This window comes from Perna viridis, chromosome 14 (assembly GCF_037379345.1).
Source record: "Perna viridis isolate PV_CMFRI_1.1 ecotype Kerala chromosome 14, ASM3737934v1, whole genome shotgun sequence".
In the NCBI taxonomy this organism is placed as follows: domain Eukaryota; kingdom Metazoa; phylum Mollusca; class Bivalvia; order Mytilida; family Mytilidae; genus Perna; species Perna viridis.
The window spans coordinates 32,434,183-32,448,656 of record NC_142458.1 but is presented as its reverse complement, the minus strand read 5'-3'; the positions used below and the strand labels follow the sequence as shown (position 1 = coordinate 32,448,656).

At 34.1% G+C, this 14,474-nt stretch overlaps 1 protein-coding gene across 1 annotated transcript; it reads left to right on the top strand.

Annotated features, from left to right (window-relative positions):
* Window positions 1-3,995: 3,995 nt before the first annotated feature.
* LOC148599020 (uncharacterized) lies at window positions 3,996-10,581 on the top strand. Its single transcript, XM_088561060.1, has 7 exons — window positions 3,996-4,252; window positions 4,593-4,755; window positions 7,428-7,538; window positions 7,915-7,968; window positions 8,993-9,118; window positions 9,412-9,540; window positions 10,232-10,581. Exons 1-7 carry the CDS (start codon window positions 4,169-4,171, stop codon window positions 10,468-10,470), a joined length of 906 nt encoding a protein of 301 aa, XP_088417186.1. The 5' UTR covers window positions 3,996-4,168; the 3' UTR covers window positions 10,471-10,581.
* Window positions 10,582-14,474: the final 3,893 nt, after the last annotated feature.

Sequence of the window (14,474 nt, the reverse complement as noted above, 5' to 3'; positions counted from 1 at the left end):
ACAGGAATGGTGTTCACCGTTAATTGAAATCTACTGCAAGAATATGATGAAATGTTGAAAAGAAAATTATTTTCAATTTGTTTCTTTACAAGTAAATTAACCTTGAAGTTAAAAACGTTTCGCCAAAGTGTTCTTATAAAGTTACCTTTTCAACCTTGAAATAATTTAAACTTAGTAATGTCTGTTTACAATAAATCCTACCATGGACCAAAGATGACAATCATAAAACACAAACATGAGAGAAGCCGAAAAAGAAACCATTTTATAAATTTGCTCATGTTACCCCGTACTTTACTAAACACAAACACAGTAAGCTGTCTTCTGTTATACAATTTTCAATACAGAATCGAAGAAAAACAGGTACCAGTTAACTAATTACCATGACAACATCAAACCTACTTCAATTTTCCCTTTTACACAAAAAAATTGAAAGTATTGCAATTAACTGTTGTTAATAGTACAGTACATAACAGGTATACACTAAAAAAAAAAACTAAGGATTCACTCTGCGAAACCTATTTTCTAATTTGTCAGAATTATTTTATTCTTGTTTTGCGAGTTAATATGTCAAACGCTCACAGACACAGACACGCTCTCTCACGTTCTACGTTTGTTCAATATTCATTCTGTTCTTAGCAAATGACATATTATTAAACTGTCAGGGGTATGACAGAAAGTATAGACGCTTAGCTAAGCATAGCTTGTAGGAAAATACTTGTAAAGTATTCAGACGGCTTAGCATGCATATATGCAATGGCGACTCTATGATTGGAATTTACTTTTGCTTGAGAAATTTGTTGATTTTGAGCTTTTGGGTGGTAAAATGTGACCAAATATAGCTTCGACTCTCTCACTGTTTATAAATTTCAGGTAGATACTAAAACTGTACAATATTGATCGGGGTATGAAGCATGTATAAAAATTCAAGATTTCATGATTAATTCTACTTCAAATATTTTAGAGTGAAGTTGTTACGTTTACACTTGACTGTACGCCTGTCAGGTTGGAATTTGTTTTTTCAACCTTATAACTTAAAACTGTTCATTTTGGTAACTAGGTAACAATTACTAACAAAACAATGACAAACATGAAATGAAAGGTCAAATCGTTTAAATTGCTACTTGTGGAAATAAAACAATTTACCTCAAGGGATAATCGTAATATTTTAAAAGCCCCAAAATCGTAAGTGGTTTTGTTATACAATACAGAGAAAATAGCGTAAAAATATTTTTATTCCCTTCAGATTGACAATTACGAGATAAAACTAATGTTTCCCCAGATTGCTATAATTTATGATAACGTTTTTGTTAGGAACAAAGTAATAAGTAATCTTAACGTTATAAAAAGGAGTTTTATAAGGTCGGATTATGACGTCATTGTGATTTAGATATTATGAAATCATCGAGTTTTCAATCTTAATCTCATTAACAGGTTCAAAATGTCTAACTGTCGAGAGTGAAAACAGACAGACAGGTTCAAAATGTCTAACTGTCGAGAGTGAAAACAGACAGACAGGTTCAAAATGTCTAACTGTCGAGAGTGAAAACAGACAGAAACAAATAATAACACTAATATTGAGCAGCAACCGTAATCAATATTATTATTTAAAAATCTGCACTTCTTTTAAATCCCGAATATGTTTTTGATTGGAAATCCTTCAGTAGGCCTCATATAAACTGTATCGAAAATAAAAGTGCAAATGAAAGTTGACCACTTAATTCATATTTGGTTACCTTCTAATACATAAAAGTACGGGGGCCCGTGCAGGTTCGGGTGTCAAAAGAATAGGCCTGCAGCAGCGCTAAGCTTGTCGTAAAAGGCGACTAAATAGTGCTCAGATCCTTAGCCGGGGGCTAGGGCGCTCTGCCCACAGAGCAACTTGGTTGTGTGCCCCAGGTGGTGGTATGGGGTACCCCTGGTGTGTTACATGCTGGGGTTGTCAGGCTATAATACGGAAAACCTGACCGCAAAACATAGTGGTGCACCGTGTTGGGAAAGATGCCACGTTCCTCGCACGTTAAAAAATCCTACTGTGATATTCTCCCGGAGTAGGAACCACATGGCTCAGCCACAGGAGGCTAAATTGCACGAACCTACCCACCTCTCCCTATTTCCAGTGGCAATCAAAATTTGTCGATCCCATTATCCTTGTGTCCCATTTCATTTTTCATTTCATCATCATTTCATGTTCATTTTATCATCCACTTCGTGTTCATCGCCTGAATATAGCTGAAATATTGCTGCTCGGGCGTTCAACCCCAACAAACAAACAAACAAAATAAAAGTACGGGAAAATTTCCAGCTTGAATTCTTACACTAAAGCCAGTCAAAAAAATATTTGACGATATAAAGCAGATCTAAGGAAAGTTGTTTTTTAGGACGTAACAAATATATTTGAACAATTTATTAACTTGAGATATGATATAGTTCACCCATACCTGGATTTAGACAGAACCATGCATACTCAGGTAGTACAATACGGTTAGGTCATTTCTGAAAATTTGGTCTCATTTTGTTGAAATAAAGCTGTTTTTGAGGCAGTCCGCACAGAAATTTCAAGTGTTTTGTCATAGAAAGTGCATATTTTTCAAATCCTTGGCGTGTGGAAGTTCAAGTCATTTATAAGTAATTTAGTGATTATTGTAATAAAATCCAGTAGTCATGGTAACATACTGGAAAAAAATATTACTGAGTTTTAGTACAAATCAGGGGTGCCTTTCCAAAACTAACAGCCAAATACTATGTTTTATAAAATATCAGGCACTTAGACACTACTACAGGATGAAAACATGCATGGAGTAGGTGGAAAAAGGGTAAAAATAATAGTTCCAAAAATTCGTGCGAAATGAGGTATTTTGAAAATCAGCCATCTGATGTTGAGGAGAGAACCTAATACGGCAGGGTACTGAAACGTTCCGGATACCATTCTTCATTTAAATTACACCTGTTTACCATTACATATTACTTAACTACATTTGAACAATATATCCACCAAATTTCAACTTTTAATTTTAAGTTTTACAAAATTTGACAGGGGTAACTTGGTATGCGAAACAGTGCGCCTTAATGTAACTGTATAGTGCACCCTTAAGAAATGGGGAAAATATAGAATGACCATTTCTATTTTTTTTTGTTCAATGGACGAGTAAATATTTTGGCACATTTATTCTTTTTCTAGAAGGTTCCACCCCTCCCCCATTTACCTACATGCATGATACAATTCTTTGATGGAACTTATGTTTCGTACATATCGGCAAAATTTCACTCTCAAAAATAACTATTGAAGTTATATCCCTTGATTATGTAAAATAATATCGGTCGTAGCAAAGGTTTGATTCATGTATAACCATTTTTGATAAATTACCATCTTCAGTGGCGTATTCAGAAGAGGTGATACAGACAAAAGTGAATTCCAGGCTGTTGTTAGTACGATGTGCACACATTTACAATTTTTAACGGGTGGGGGACGGGTCCTACTCAGGAAGCCATATTCGCCACCGATCTTTGAATGCCTATAGTTTGATTTCTATGGGCACCGTGTTAGATTTTGTCTATCTTAGGTTATTACTATTGTTGTATTTATGGAATCAACAAATGTATTGATGGAACTTTTCTTCCAATATTTCTGAAAACTTAAAGGCCTTGTGGACGCATCCCCCTTAAGCCCCCCTCGGTAGATAGCAACAACGTTTGACAGATTACCTACCAACTGTATGACTAATGGACATAGACAATTTTAAATTGGGGGGCGTGAGGGTTATCTTACTAACTTTGACTGTATTTTAGTGTTTAATTAAGTTATAATTGATGAGAAATGATTCCATTTACTTCTAAATCATACAGATTTTTTTTATTAAGAGAATAAATTAATCTATTTAATCCAATAATAATTTAATCCCCGGATATAAAAGGTTTATATTTACAGAATGGTCAAAGGTCAAAATACTCCACGTGTTACTATTGAAATGAAATCATTCTTTTTTTATAGTCCAACTAATTGTTCACGGATGGTCGAAAAAATTCTAAACATTGAGTAAGGTGATGTGTTTGTGTGTGCTTAATTTTTGAACTGTTGAAAATCCCGGGAAAACAAAACGCACGAGTGGATTTGGTATAAAAGGGCCGGGATTGCAGGTTGACGGCATTCATTCCATCGAAGTCTAGTGAAATGAACGCTCTATTGACATTGTGTGCAGTTCTTGTGATCGGGGCAACTTTTGCCAATGGAAAACTTTACAAGCGTGATTTGCGGGTATGTATTGAAGTATCTCTTTTTTTTTATTCGAATTCAAAGAATATGGTACTCATGTATGTACAACATTTTTTTCTTTTTTCTACAAATTCCAATTAAATCCTGATACATGTGAATACTGCTACATTTTATAAAGATATACATACATGTAAGGCAAGCGCGGATCCATAGATTTTAGAAAGGGGTATGGGTCCAGAAACAAAAATGGGTCGGAGTTATTATTTGCTCATTTTTGTCCAAATTTTCCATGAAAGTAACAACTCTCTCAAACGAAAAGTGCGTTTTCAAACTCTGGATTCCTAGATCCGTCACTGTAATACATATGGCGTTTTGATTTCAGGAGAGAAGTTTGTCAGAGTTTCTTCATATTACTCAAAACACCAGTCCACAAGAGTTGCAGTGTATGCTGGACGGCATACGAGAATGTGAGAAGAAACTCTATGTCCGCGATCTTACTGAAGAACTCAATGAAATTGGCAAATTATTGAAAAAATTGAAAGAAAGTGAGTACAATTTGAACACCGCCTGTACCTGTCACTGTCCTCCCGTGAAAGTATTAAATTTCTCTTTTATTGATCGATCCCCGGTCGAGTCATACCAAAGACATTGAAAGATTAGTATATTGGTAAGATGATTGAGGGTGTTAATGTTTTATTGGATGATCACGGGTGTAAATTTTTTTTGGATGATCGTTGGTGTTAATTTATATTTTGCATTTACAAAGATGTTATAGGTTTTGACTATATACACTCACCAACTTGTTAACTTGTAAGATACGAATGTACATTAAGACAAGATGTACATATACATGTATTTATTACGTGTGTTTTTTTTTAATTCCATGAAACTTACACAGAGGTGTTGTCAGCAAAAATGATGGAAAAGATGTGACAGAAGTTTGATATGTGTTGAACTTGCATATATGGGCACCTTAGGAAGTGTTCCTCTGCTAAGTATGAATTTGGTTTCTCAGTATGATAAAATGCATACAGATGTACAGAATAAATGAATGCGTTTTCATGGTTAAGAGTGCATTTGGGAAGGTGTGTATCTTGTTCTTGAGAGTATATAAATTGGATGATCGAGGGTGTTAATGTTTTATTAGATGATCGTGGGTGTTAATTTTTTTGGATGATCGAGGGTGTTAATGTTTTATTGGATGATCGAGGGTGTTAATGTTTTATTGGATGATCGAGGGTGTTAATGTTTTATTGGATGATCGAAAGTTTTAATTTTTTTGGATGATCGAGGGTGTTAATGTTTTATTGGATGATCGAACGTGTTAATGTTTTATTGAATGATCGAGGGTGTTAATGTTTTATTGGATAATGGAGGATGTAAATGTTTTATTGGATGATCGAAAGTTTTAATTTTTTTGGATGATCGAGGGTGTTAAATGTTTTATTAGATGATCGTTGGGTGTTAATGTTTAATTAGATGATCGAGGGTGTTAATGTTTTATTGGATGATCGAAAGTATTAATTTTTTTGGATGATCGAGGGTGTTAATGTTTTATTAGATGATCGAGGGTGTTAATGTTTTATTGGATGATCGAGGGTGTTAATGTTTTATTGGATAATGGAGGATGTAAATGTTTTATTGGATGATCGAGGGTGTTAATGTTTTATTGGATGATCGAGGGTGTTAATGTTTTATTAGATGATCGAAGATGTAGATGTTTTATTGGATGATCGAGGATGTAAATGTTTTCTTTGGATGATCGTTGGTGTGAATGTTTTATTGGATAATGGAAGATGTAAATGTTTTACTGGATGATCAAAAGTATTAATTTTTATTGGATGATCGAGGGTGTTAATGTTTTATTAGATGATCGAGGGTGTTAATGTTTTATTGGATAATGGAGGATGTAAATGTTTTATTGGATGATCGAGGGTGTTAATGTTTTATTGGATGATCGAAGATGTAGATGTTTTATTGGATGATCGAGGATGTAAATGTTGTTTTTGGATGATCGTTGGTGTGAATGTTTTATTGGATAATGGAGGATGTAAATGTTTTACTGGATGATCGAAAGTATTAATTTTTATTGGATGATCGAGGGTGTTAATGTTTTATTAGATGATCGAGGGTGTTAATGTTTTATTGGATGATCGGGGGTGTTAATGTTTTAATGGATGATCGAGGGTGTTAATGTTTTATTGGATGATCGAAGATGTAGATGTTTTATTGGATGATCGAGGATGTAAATGTTTTTTTTGGATGATCGTTGGTGTGAATGTTTTATTGGATAATGGAGGATGTAAATGTTTTACTGAATGATCGAAAGTATTAATTTTTATTGGATGATCGAGGGTGTTAATGTTTTAGTAGATGATCGTGGGTGTTAATGTTTTATTATATGATCGGTGGTTTTAAGTTTTATTGGATGATCGGTGGTTTTAAGTTTTATTGGTTGATCGAACGTGTTAATGTTTTATTGGATGATCGAGGGTATTAAAGTTTTATTGGATGATCGAGGGTGTAAATGTTTTATTGGATGATCGAGGGTGTAAATGTTTTATTGGATGATTGAGGATGTAGATGTTTTATTGGATGATCGAGGGTGTAAATGTTTCATTGGATGATCGAGGGTGTTAATGTTTTATTGGATGATCGAAGATGTAGATGTTTTATTGGATGATCGAGGGTGTTAAATGTTTTATTGGATGATCGAGGGTGTAAATGTTTTATTGGATGATCGAAGATGTAGATGTTTTATTGGATGATCGAGGGTGTTAAATGTTTTATTGGATGACCGAGGATGTAGATGTTTTATTGGATGATCGAATGTGTTAATGTTTTATTGGATGATCGAGGATGTAGATGTTTTATTGGATGATCGAGGGTGTAAATGTTTTATTGGATGATCGAGGGTGTTAATGTTTTCTTGGATGATCCAGGGTATTAAAGTTTTATTAGATGGTTCAAGATCTGGATGTTGTTGGTTGGTTAATTAGATGAGTGTGTTCTTAGATGTACTACAGTTATCGGTTTGGTTTCAACACCGATTTCAGTCATGAAACACCAGCCGATATTCCTATGTGTAATTCAAATTAACTACCATTTCCTGTTTTGTTATTAAAATATGATGCCGTAAAAACAAACAACAAAACAACAATCAAAACAGAACAACTGAAAAAAAAAACGTTTAACACATTTCTCATCTTTATTTTAGTTGACTGGAGTGACGACAATCTTGATGTAATGCAAGTACTTGAACACGACGAATTCGAACTCCTAGGAAAGATCATGCATCTCAACAACCAGCTGCCTAAAACTTGGGATGGTTAGTATACAAGATGGGATCTCAACAAATATGGAATTTGGTCTGTGCATGTTATCATTCTTCAAAACATAACCAGTATTGCAGGTTATATTAGGGGACGTAATTAGAATTAAAGGTCTAGCGAAACGAATCAAACATTGATTGGATGGGCAGAATTTGCAAAACAATCAAGATTTTTTTAAAACAACTTTCATCACATTTTCTTTTTATACCCTTACATATGATTAATTTTGTATGTTTCTATTACAGAAGACTTTTTACTTTACTTCAAATAACATTATTATTAGACAAAATTACAGCTTTAATAAATGCACATAGAGAAAGGACCGAGTATTTGCCATCTTGTTAAGTATAAATTATCCTATGTTTTTTTCAGAAGCCACACAGACATATACACCATTCGGACATGTCATTGATCAATGCTTTAAAGGTTTGTGTTTTAATTAGCTACACAGTACCACAATCATAGGGATAGTTGAGGTAATTAAAAGACTGACTAACAATGTGCACAGTTGACCCTTCCGGAAGTTCTTTTGGTAGGCTGTCATTTCATTGGTCCCTCTGTGTTAACGTTCTAGCAGGGTAGCCATTATGATACACAGGCTGATATGTAGTCGATCCCTCTGTCAAACCTACATCACAACTGACTGAGGGATATAAAATAGAAGTACTAAAGACAATACTCCCCAAAAGACCCTTTTGTGTTAACGGTGGGCTAGTCGATGAGCAAGCGTAGAGCATGCTCCATAAACACTTCCATGAGGACAATTCTTTTGTTTACCCAAGCCCTACCTCGCGGAAGTGTATATTTAGCATGCCCATCAACTTACCACAAAAGGGTATATTGGACTCGTTACACATAAGTCATTGATATCATTCGATTGTGGTAGCTCAATCTCTTCAAAAACACGTCCTCACTTTACAGTATGTATTCCATTCTCCTAAGCCCCCATACTAATTGACATTTTCATCTGGCTTTTTTTTTATTGATTCACGAACACTCATAAGAGACGTGTAGAACACATTTTTTTTTGCGTGGAAAGTCACTCTAGGAGCAATCATTTTATTGTTTTGGGATGGGTGTTAGGATGACATTTTCTATACATGTACCATTTATTTTGAGAAATTATGTTCTGCTGTTTTTTTTTGTTTTTTTTTTTAGATTTAACAAAAATATTAGGACAATAATAAATCCCGCCTTTTCATGTTTTCTTATGGCTTATCCTGGTTTTTGTTTCTTGTTAATGAAAATTTTATATCCTGCCATTTTCTTTTTAGATTTCTTCCTAGCAACATATAAAAGCAAATGGTAGTTTATTAATTTTGATATAAATATACTGTACAAGATGCAAATTGTTGTCAAATGAATTGGTATTAAAGCAGATAGGATACCATAGATAAAACCAGGATACCGTAGATAAAACACAAATATGTGTTTACCTTTCATTTTGTAGATATTGCAGCAATTGACTTGAGTGCAGAACAATCATTTGAAGATGCCAGAGACAGGGTTTTGAAGAAAGTGATTGAATGTGAAGAGAATGGATTTAAAATGTCAGTAGACCACATGGGAAAAATAGGTGAGTAATATATACGCTGTTATTGATGAATCCAAACCGGCTACATTTCTCTCACCATGTAAGTTGTGTTGATTTTGTACTTTAAATTCTAGTCATTGATTACATGTTTGTATGCGATTTGCGTCATTCTGTTTTATTCAAAGATGGGATCAATCCATATAGACATGTTGAAATAGAGTAATGATTAAGAAATGTACATTATATCTCTAGTATTGTATATTCAATCTTCTCATATATAGAATATATAGTAGGGAATTTCACAGCAGTATATCTTTTTTTTGTTTTTTAAACAGATGTCAATGATGTCAAAAGTATCCTCAATGGTATTAATACCATCAAAGAAATCATGGCTGAAGTTAGAGATATGAATTATGCCGCCATTGGAATCAATTTCCTTGACGGGGCTAACTATCCCGATCCTTGTAAGTATTAATCGATAAAGTTAGAGACGTATTTATTGCACTACTGGATTTATTTTCCTTTGCAGAACTGCATGTTCGCCGTCCCTTGTAAACTGGGGTGCAAATATAAAAGACAAATCGGATAAAACGCACTGTGTTATAAATTAAATGTACATATATGTACGGGCGAATAAATATAGACACGTGATCTGAAAAATTACTAGAAGCCAATAGACGATACACAAGATTTGGAAATAATTCATTAATTTGTACTTTTCCATACTTCTGGTAAAGATTATTTGAGGGAGGGATAAATGGCAGGTCACTCAACGAAGATTAAGGGAGAAATTCACGCAGGAAATCTATGTTTGATTTAAGTAGAAAAACGATTTCTAAAGCCAAACAATGCTCTAACATTCTGTTATGATCTTTTTGGAAGACCAAAACGTTTATGACAAAGGTTTTGTTATAAAATTGTTTATTTTTGAAACAGTTTTTGTCCAGTAGCGCTATATAATTTCGGAACAATTCCGAATTTCCCAATTTTGAATATTGTCTACACTACCTACATATACTGTCCCTTCCTTTCAAATTTATTATCCAGTCCGGATTGGAGTTTTCTGTGTGTTATTTGTTTCCACACCTTCTTACCTTTATGTGTTTACTTCCAAATTTTATATCCACGTTTTTGTCTTACCATTTAATTTTACAGCAACTTGGGATAATGCTTTCGAGAAGGACGCTGTCTCCCCAAGCAACATCAAAAATGCTGTTAAGGAACTTTTTGAAAGATTTGCTCCAGGTGACGATTCAAAGGAGAAACCCGATGTCAATGTAACTTCTCGAAGACTAGCCAAGAAAATGGTTGCTGCGCACCAATCTGCCATTGCTTCCAAGAAGGACGAGTTGAGAAAACGCATCGCTGCTCTACTGAAAAACTTGGACGATTAAAAATGAGGATCACATGAGATAAAAACTTCGAACACATGTGATATGAACTTTCTGAAGAAGTTGTAGTATTTGATATTTGTTTTTTGTTCTTTTAAAGGTAACTTTATGCAACATGTGTTCTGTTTTTACTCAAAGTTGAACATTAATTGAACCATTCCCAATACCAATCAGAATGACCATTCTAAATACCGATCATACATGCTCATAACCCATTTAGATCACAAGCCTTTACACTACCCAGAATGTGTCCATACCCAATACCGACCAGATAAGACAATTCACAATGCCGATCAGATATGCCCACTTAAAATATTGATCGAATAAATGTACGTCCATTCACAATTCCACTCCACTACTAGTATTCACCATAGTCCAGTGATTTTGCTTTACCAGTATGTTTCGTATTTTGCCCGACCGATACAATGTATGCCATTAAATACGGCGTTTCTCATTTACTTCTTCTTGTGAGTGTTAGCGATACTTTGTACCGTGATAGTCATGCATTTTGTCAGAAAGTTTTTGATGTCGTTATATTTGTAGTTTATAACATTAATTCTATTTCAAACGATCTACATGTAAGTGAGAACACGCAAGCAGAAATATAAAATAAAAACACAAAATGTTAATTCCTTTGTTTTATCAGCGTGGGAAATTAAGGAAATCAACAATGATTAAGATTTCGAAAAAGAGTTGGATTAAGGAATGTTAAAAAAATCGAAAACTACATAAAAGAGGGGCTCTTGGTTGTCATATGCTCATCTTTGAACAACTTCATTAAAGAAAAAAAAACATTAAAACAAAAAGGGGAGGTAGGAACCCACAACCCGACCAGCAACTGTCACAATATTGCCGCGAATTGCTTCCAAGAAAACTCTAGCTGGCCATATATTGGACTTCATATTAATACATATAACGTAAAGACTATAGTGTTTGATTACTCTTCTAAAATGCATTGGATTTAAGGTACATACATAAACGGAAAAGTGACAATAAAAAAAAGACCACTTACTCTGGTTCCGTTGAATTATTAATTTCTATTTGTATCACGCACTTGCATCTTTTAATGAGAATTAACCCTCTCGTTCACAAACATGAGTGAATATTAAATCTCATAAATACCACAACCGAATGACAGCTGAGACATGCATGAATCACCAACTCCCTGACATATAAAGATTTCTACTTAGTTTTTGACACGTTTTATTACCTTTCATTTAGCATAGGTACCTCCTCTTCATTATGGGCACAACTGGTCATGACAAACGATAATTGTATGGCACAAAATCTGACCGTTATAATCCGGAAGATATGTCTAAAATCTCATTGAAAAATTCACGAGGAATTAGATACGAAACATACCAAAATCGGACCAAAACTACAAACAAATTTTTTTTAGGAAGGCCCGTTTGGCTCCTAATTCAAAAACCATAAGATCTATCTGAACGCTGTCTGGAGAACAGACTGGGATTTTTATGAGGATGCCAATAAAAAATTCATATCGGACCAAAATTTCAAGATTATAATATTTGGCGTAGGCGCCTTCTCAAACACCACAAGAGAAATCTGACAGGAATATGATAAAATAAAAAATAAAAATCGGACCAATTTGAAAAATGTCTAAAAACGTATTTTTTTTTGGGGCGTGTCCCCCATGACTCGGTAGCCGTTAAGAGGTATCTGATATCTGATTGAAATATTTCCGAACTTAATAATAGTTTTTTTTTTAAAAATCAAAGAGTAATCAAGGGAACTAAGGTCAAAATCAGACAACAAACAAAGAGTTTCGTGGTGCGCAGCACGTGGAACACTATGCTTCGGGTTAGTGTGAACACAATATTAGTTCTTGAAACAATTAAGCACAGGCATTTGCAGTTCATTATGGGCACACCAAATGGTTCGAAGACGTGTATAACTCAAAATTTGAAATTTGAATAAGGGTTCAATTATTGAGCTACACTTGTATGCGGTAGGTATACAAGAAACTAGAATAATCCAATATATTTTTGTTTATCAAAAATGTCAATAACTGCAAAGTATGAAAATTTTCAAAATCAACCACTGCCGTGAAGTGTTGCTTGGTCATTTGTATTTGTAAATGACATTATTTACTGAAACTACAGTGTCTTTATCATAAACAACCCACAAGCTTTTCTGCTTTACCGTGAGTCCAAAATTTATAACATTTAAGTCACTCCAGCTAAGAATCATGCGAAATGTGATTCATGTGTGAAAAGCCTACATCTTGTTATGATTGACATTTCGTGTAAATTGACACAGTAAAAAAAATAATAACATTCGGTTTCTCATATAACTAGTGTTCTTAGGATACAAAAATATATAGAATGCACTGCAGGTTTTAAAATTAATGGAGAAAACTCTATAAATGACAACCATATATAAAAGAATCTATTGGATTCTAAATGTTGATTATCTCCGACAGATTTGAACGAATAATTACACATTTCATCATATAAACCCTTAAAACAACTGAATTACAAAAATAAAAATATGAAGCCTTTTTTGGGGTGTAGCACATTTTTTTCAGATTTTGCATGATTTTTACATAGACAGCTACTTAAATCTTATGGCATTTGAAGTGAAATCTAAAACAATAATTTTGTACCTTTTAATTGTGAAACTCGTAAAACTACAGATAAATTTTAACTGAATCAAAAACAGAATACTGTGGTTGTACTATAATTCGTGGGGTACCAATTTTCGTGATTTTCGTGGGTAGACAAAACCATGAAACTGGTTAAGTTCTAAGGTATAAAACATTAAGTCAAGTACAATTTCGAAAAATTGGCAATTTGCTATTTTTGCCATGCATCTTCAAGTAATGGCAAAAATCAATGATTTTTTTTTGTATAAAAGAGATTATTTACAAACAAATGCGGGACTCAAAGACCAGACATGGAAAACAGACACACGTAACAAAGAACATAAAATAAACAAAATAATGCATACAAATTAACAAATTCAAATGAGCAACTCGGACTCCACTTAAACTTGGAGCATGAACCAGGTGCACCGGTAGGGTAAGCGTCCTCTGCTTTTCTAGAAACGCTCGCCGAGCTGCTGATAAAAAGTCAAGTCCGGGGTAGACAAAAGAGGAAAGGAAAACTAAAACTGGTTGAACCCAATCTGTTTTCATGATGCAGATATGCAGATAGATAAACCGTAAGGATCCACGAGTTCATGATGACTTCAATCTTGTAGCAACATAACCCTATTGCGTGCTGTAACTTGTGTCTACCTCCGTTGTAACTTGTGTCTATCTCCTTTGTAACTTGTGTTTGCCTACGTTGTAACTTGTGTCAACCTCCTTTGTAACTTGTGTCTACCTGCGTTGTAACTTGTGTCTACCTCCGTTGTAACTCGTGTCTACCGACATTGTAGCTTGTGTCTACCTCCGTTGTAACATGTGTCTACCTACATTGTAATTTGTGTCTGCCTCCGTTGTAACTTGTGTCTAACTCCGTTGTAACTCGTGTCTACCTACGTTGCCGCTGACACTTTATGATGAAAGGCGGTTTTTACTCAAATGAAAGAATTGCAATTCTGTTATCAGCATGGTCGATGGCAAGGGTATTAAAAAGCCATGTAGTCTGACCTGTCTGACCTTTAACCTACTGATTATTGTTTATAAACCAATGAGAAAGTAGGAATTTGAAAATTTGGGTCAACATTTGATCTTCAACACAGAAAATCAATATAAAATTTGTTATAATTGTAGTAGAGTGAATTTGTGTATTATTTACATATTTTTGAAGTTGTTTCGTTTTTACAAAGTAGAGAGGCGCCACCAATGGTTAAGAATGATTAAATTTCATACTACATTATAAAGTAGAGAAGCGCCACCTATGGTTAAGAATGATTAAATTTTATACTACATTATAAAGTAGAGAGGCGCAACCTATGGTTAAGAATAATTAAATTTCATACTACATTATGATATTGTTTTATTTTATTTATGCTAATTAGTATTTTCATTTGATATGTTT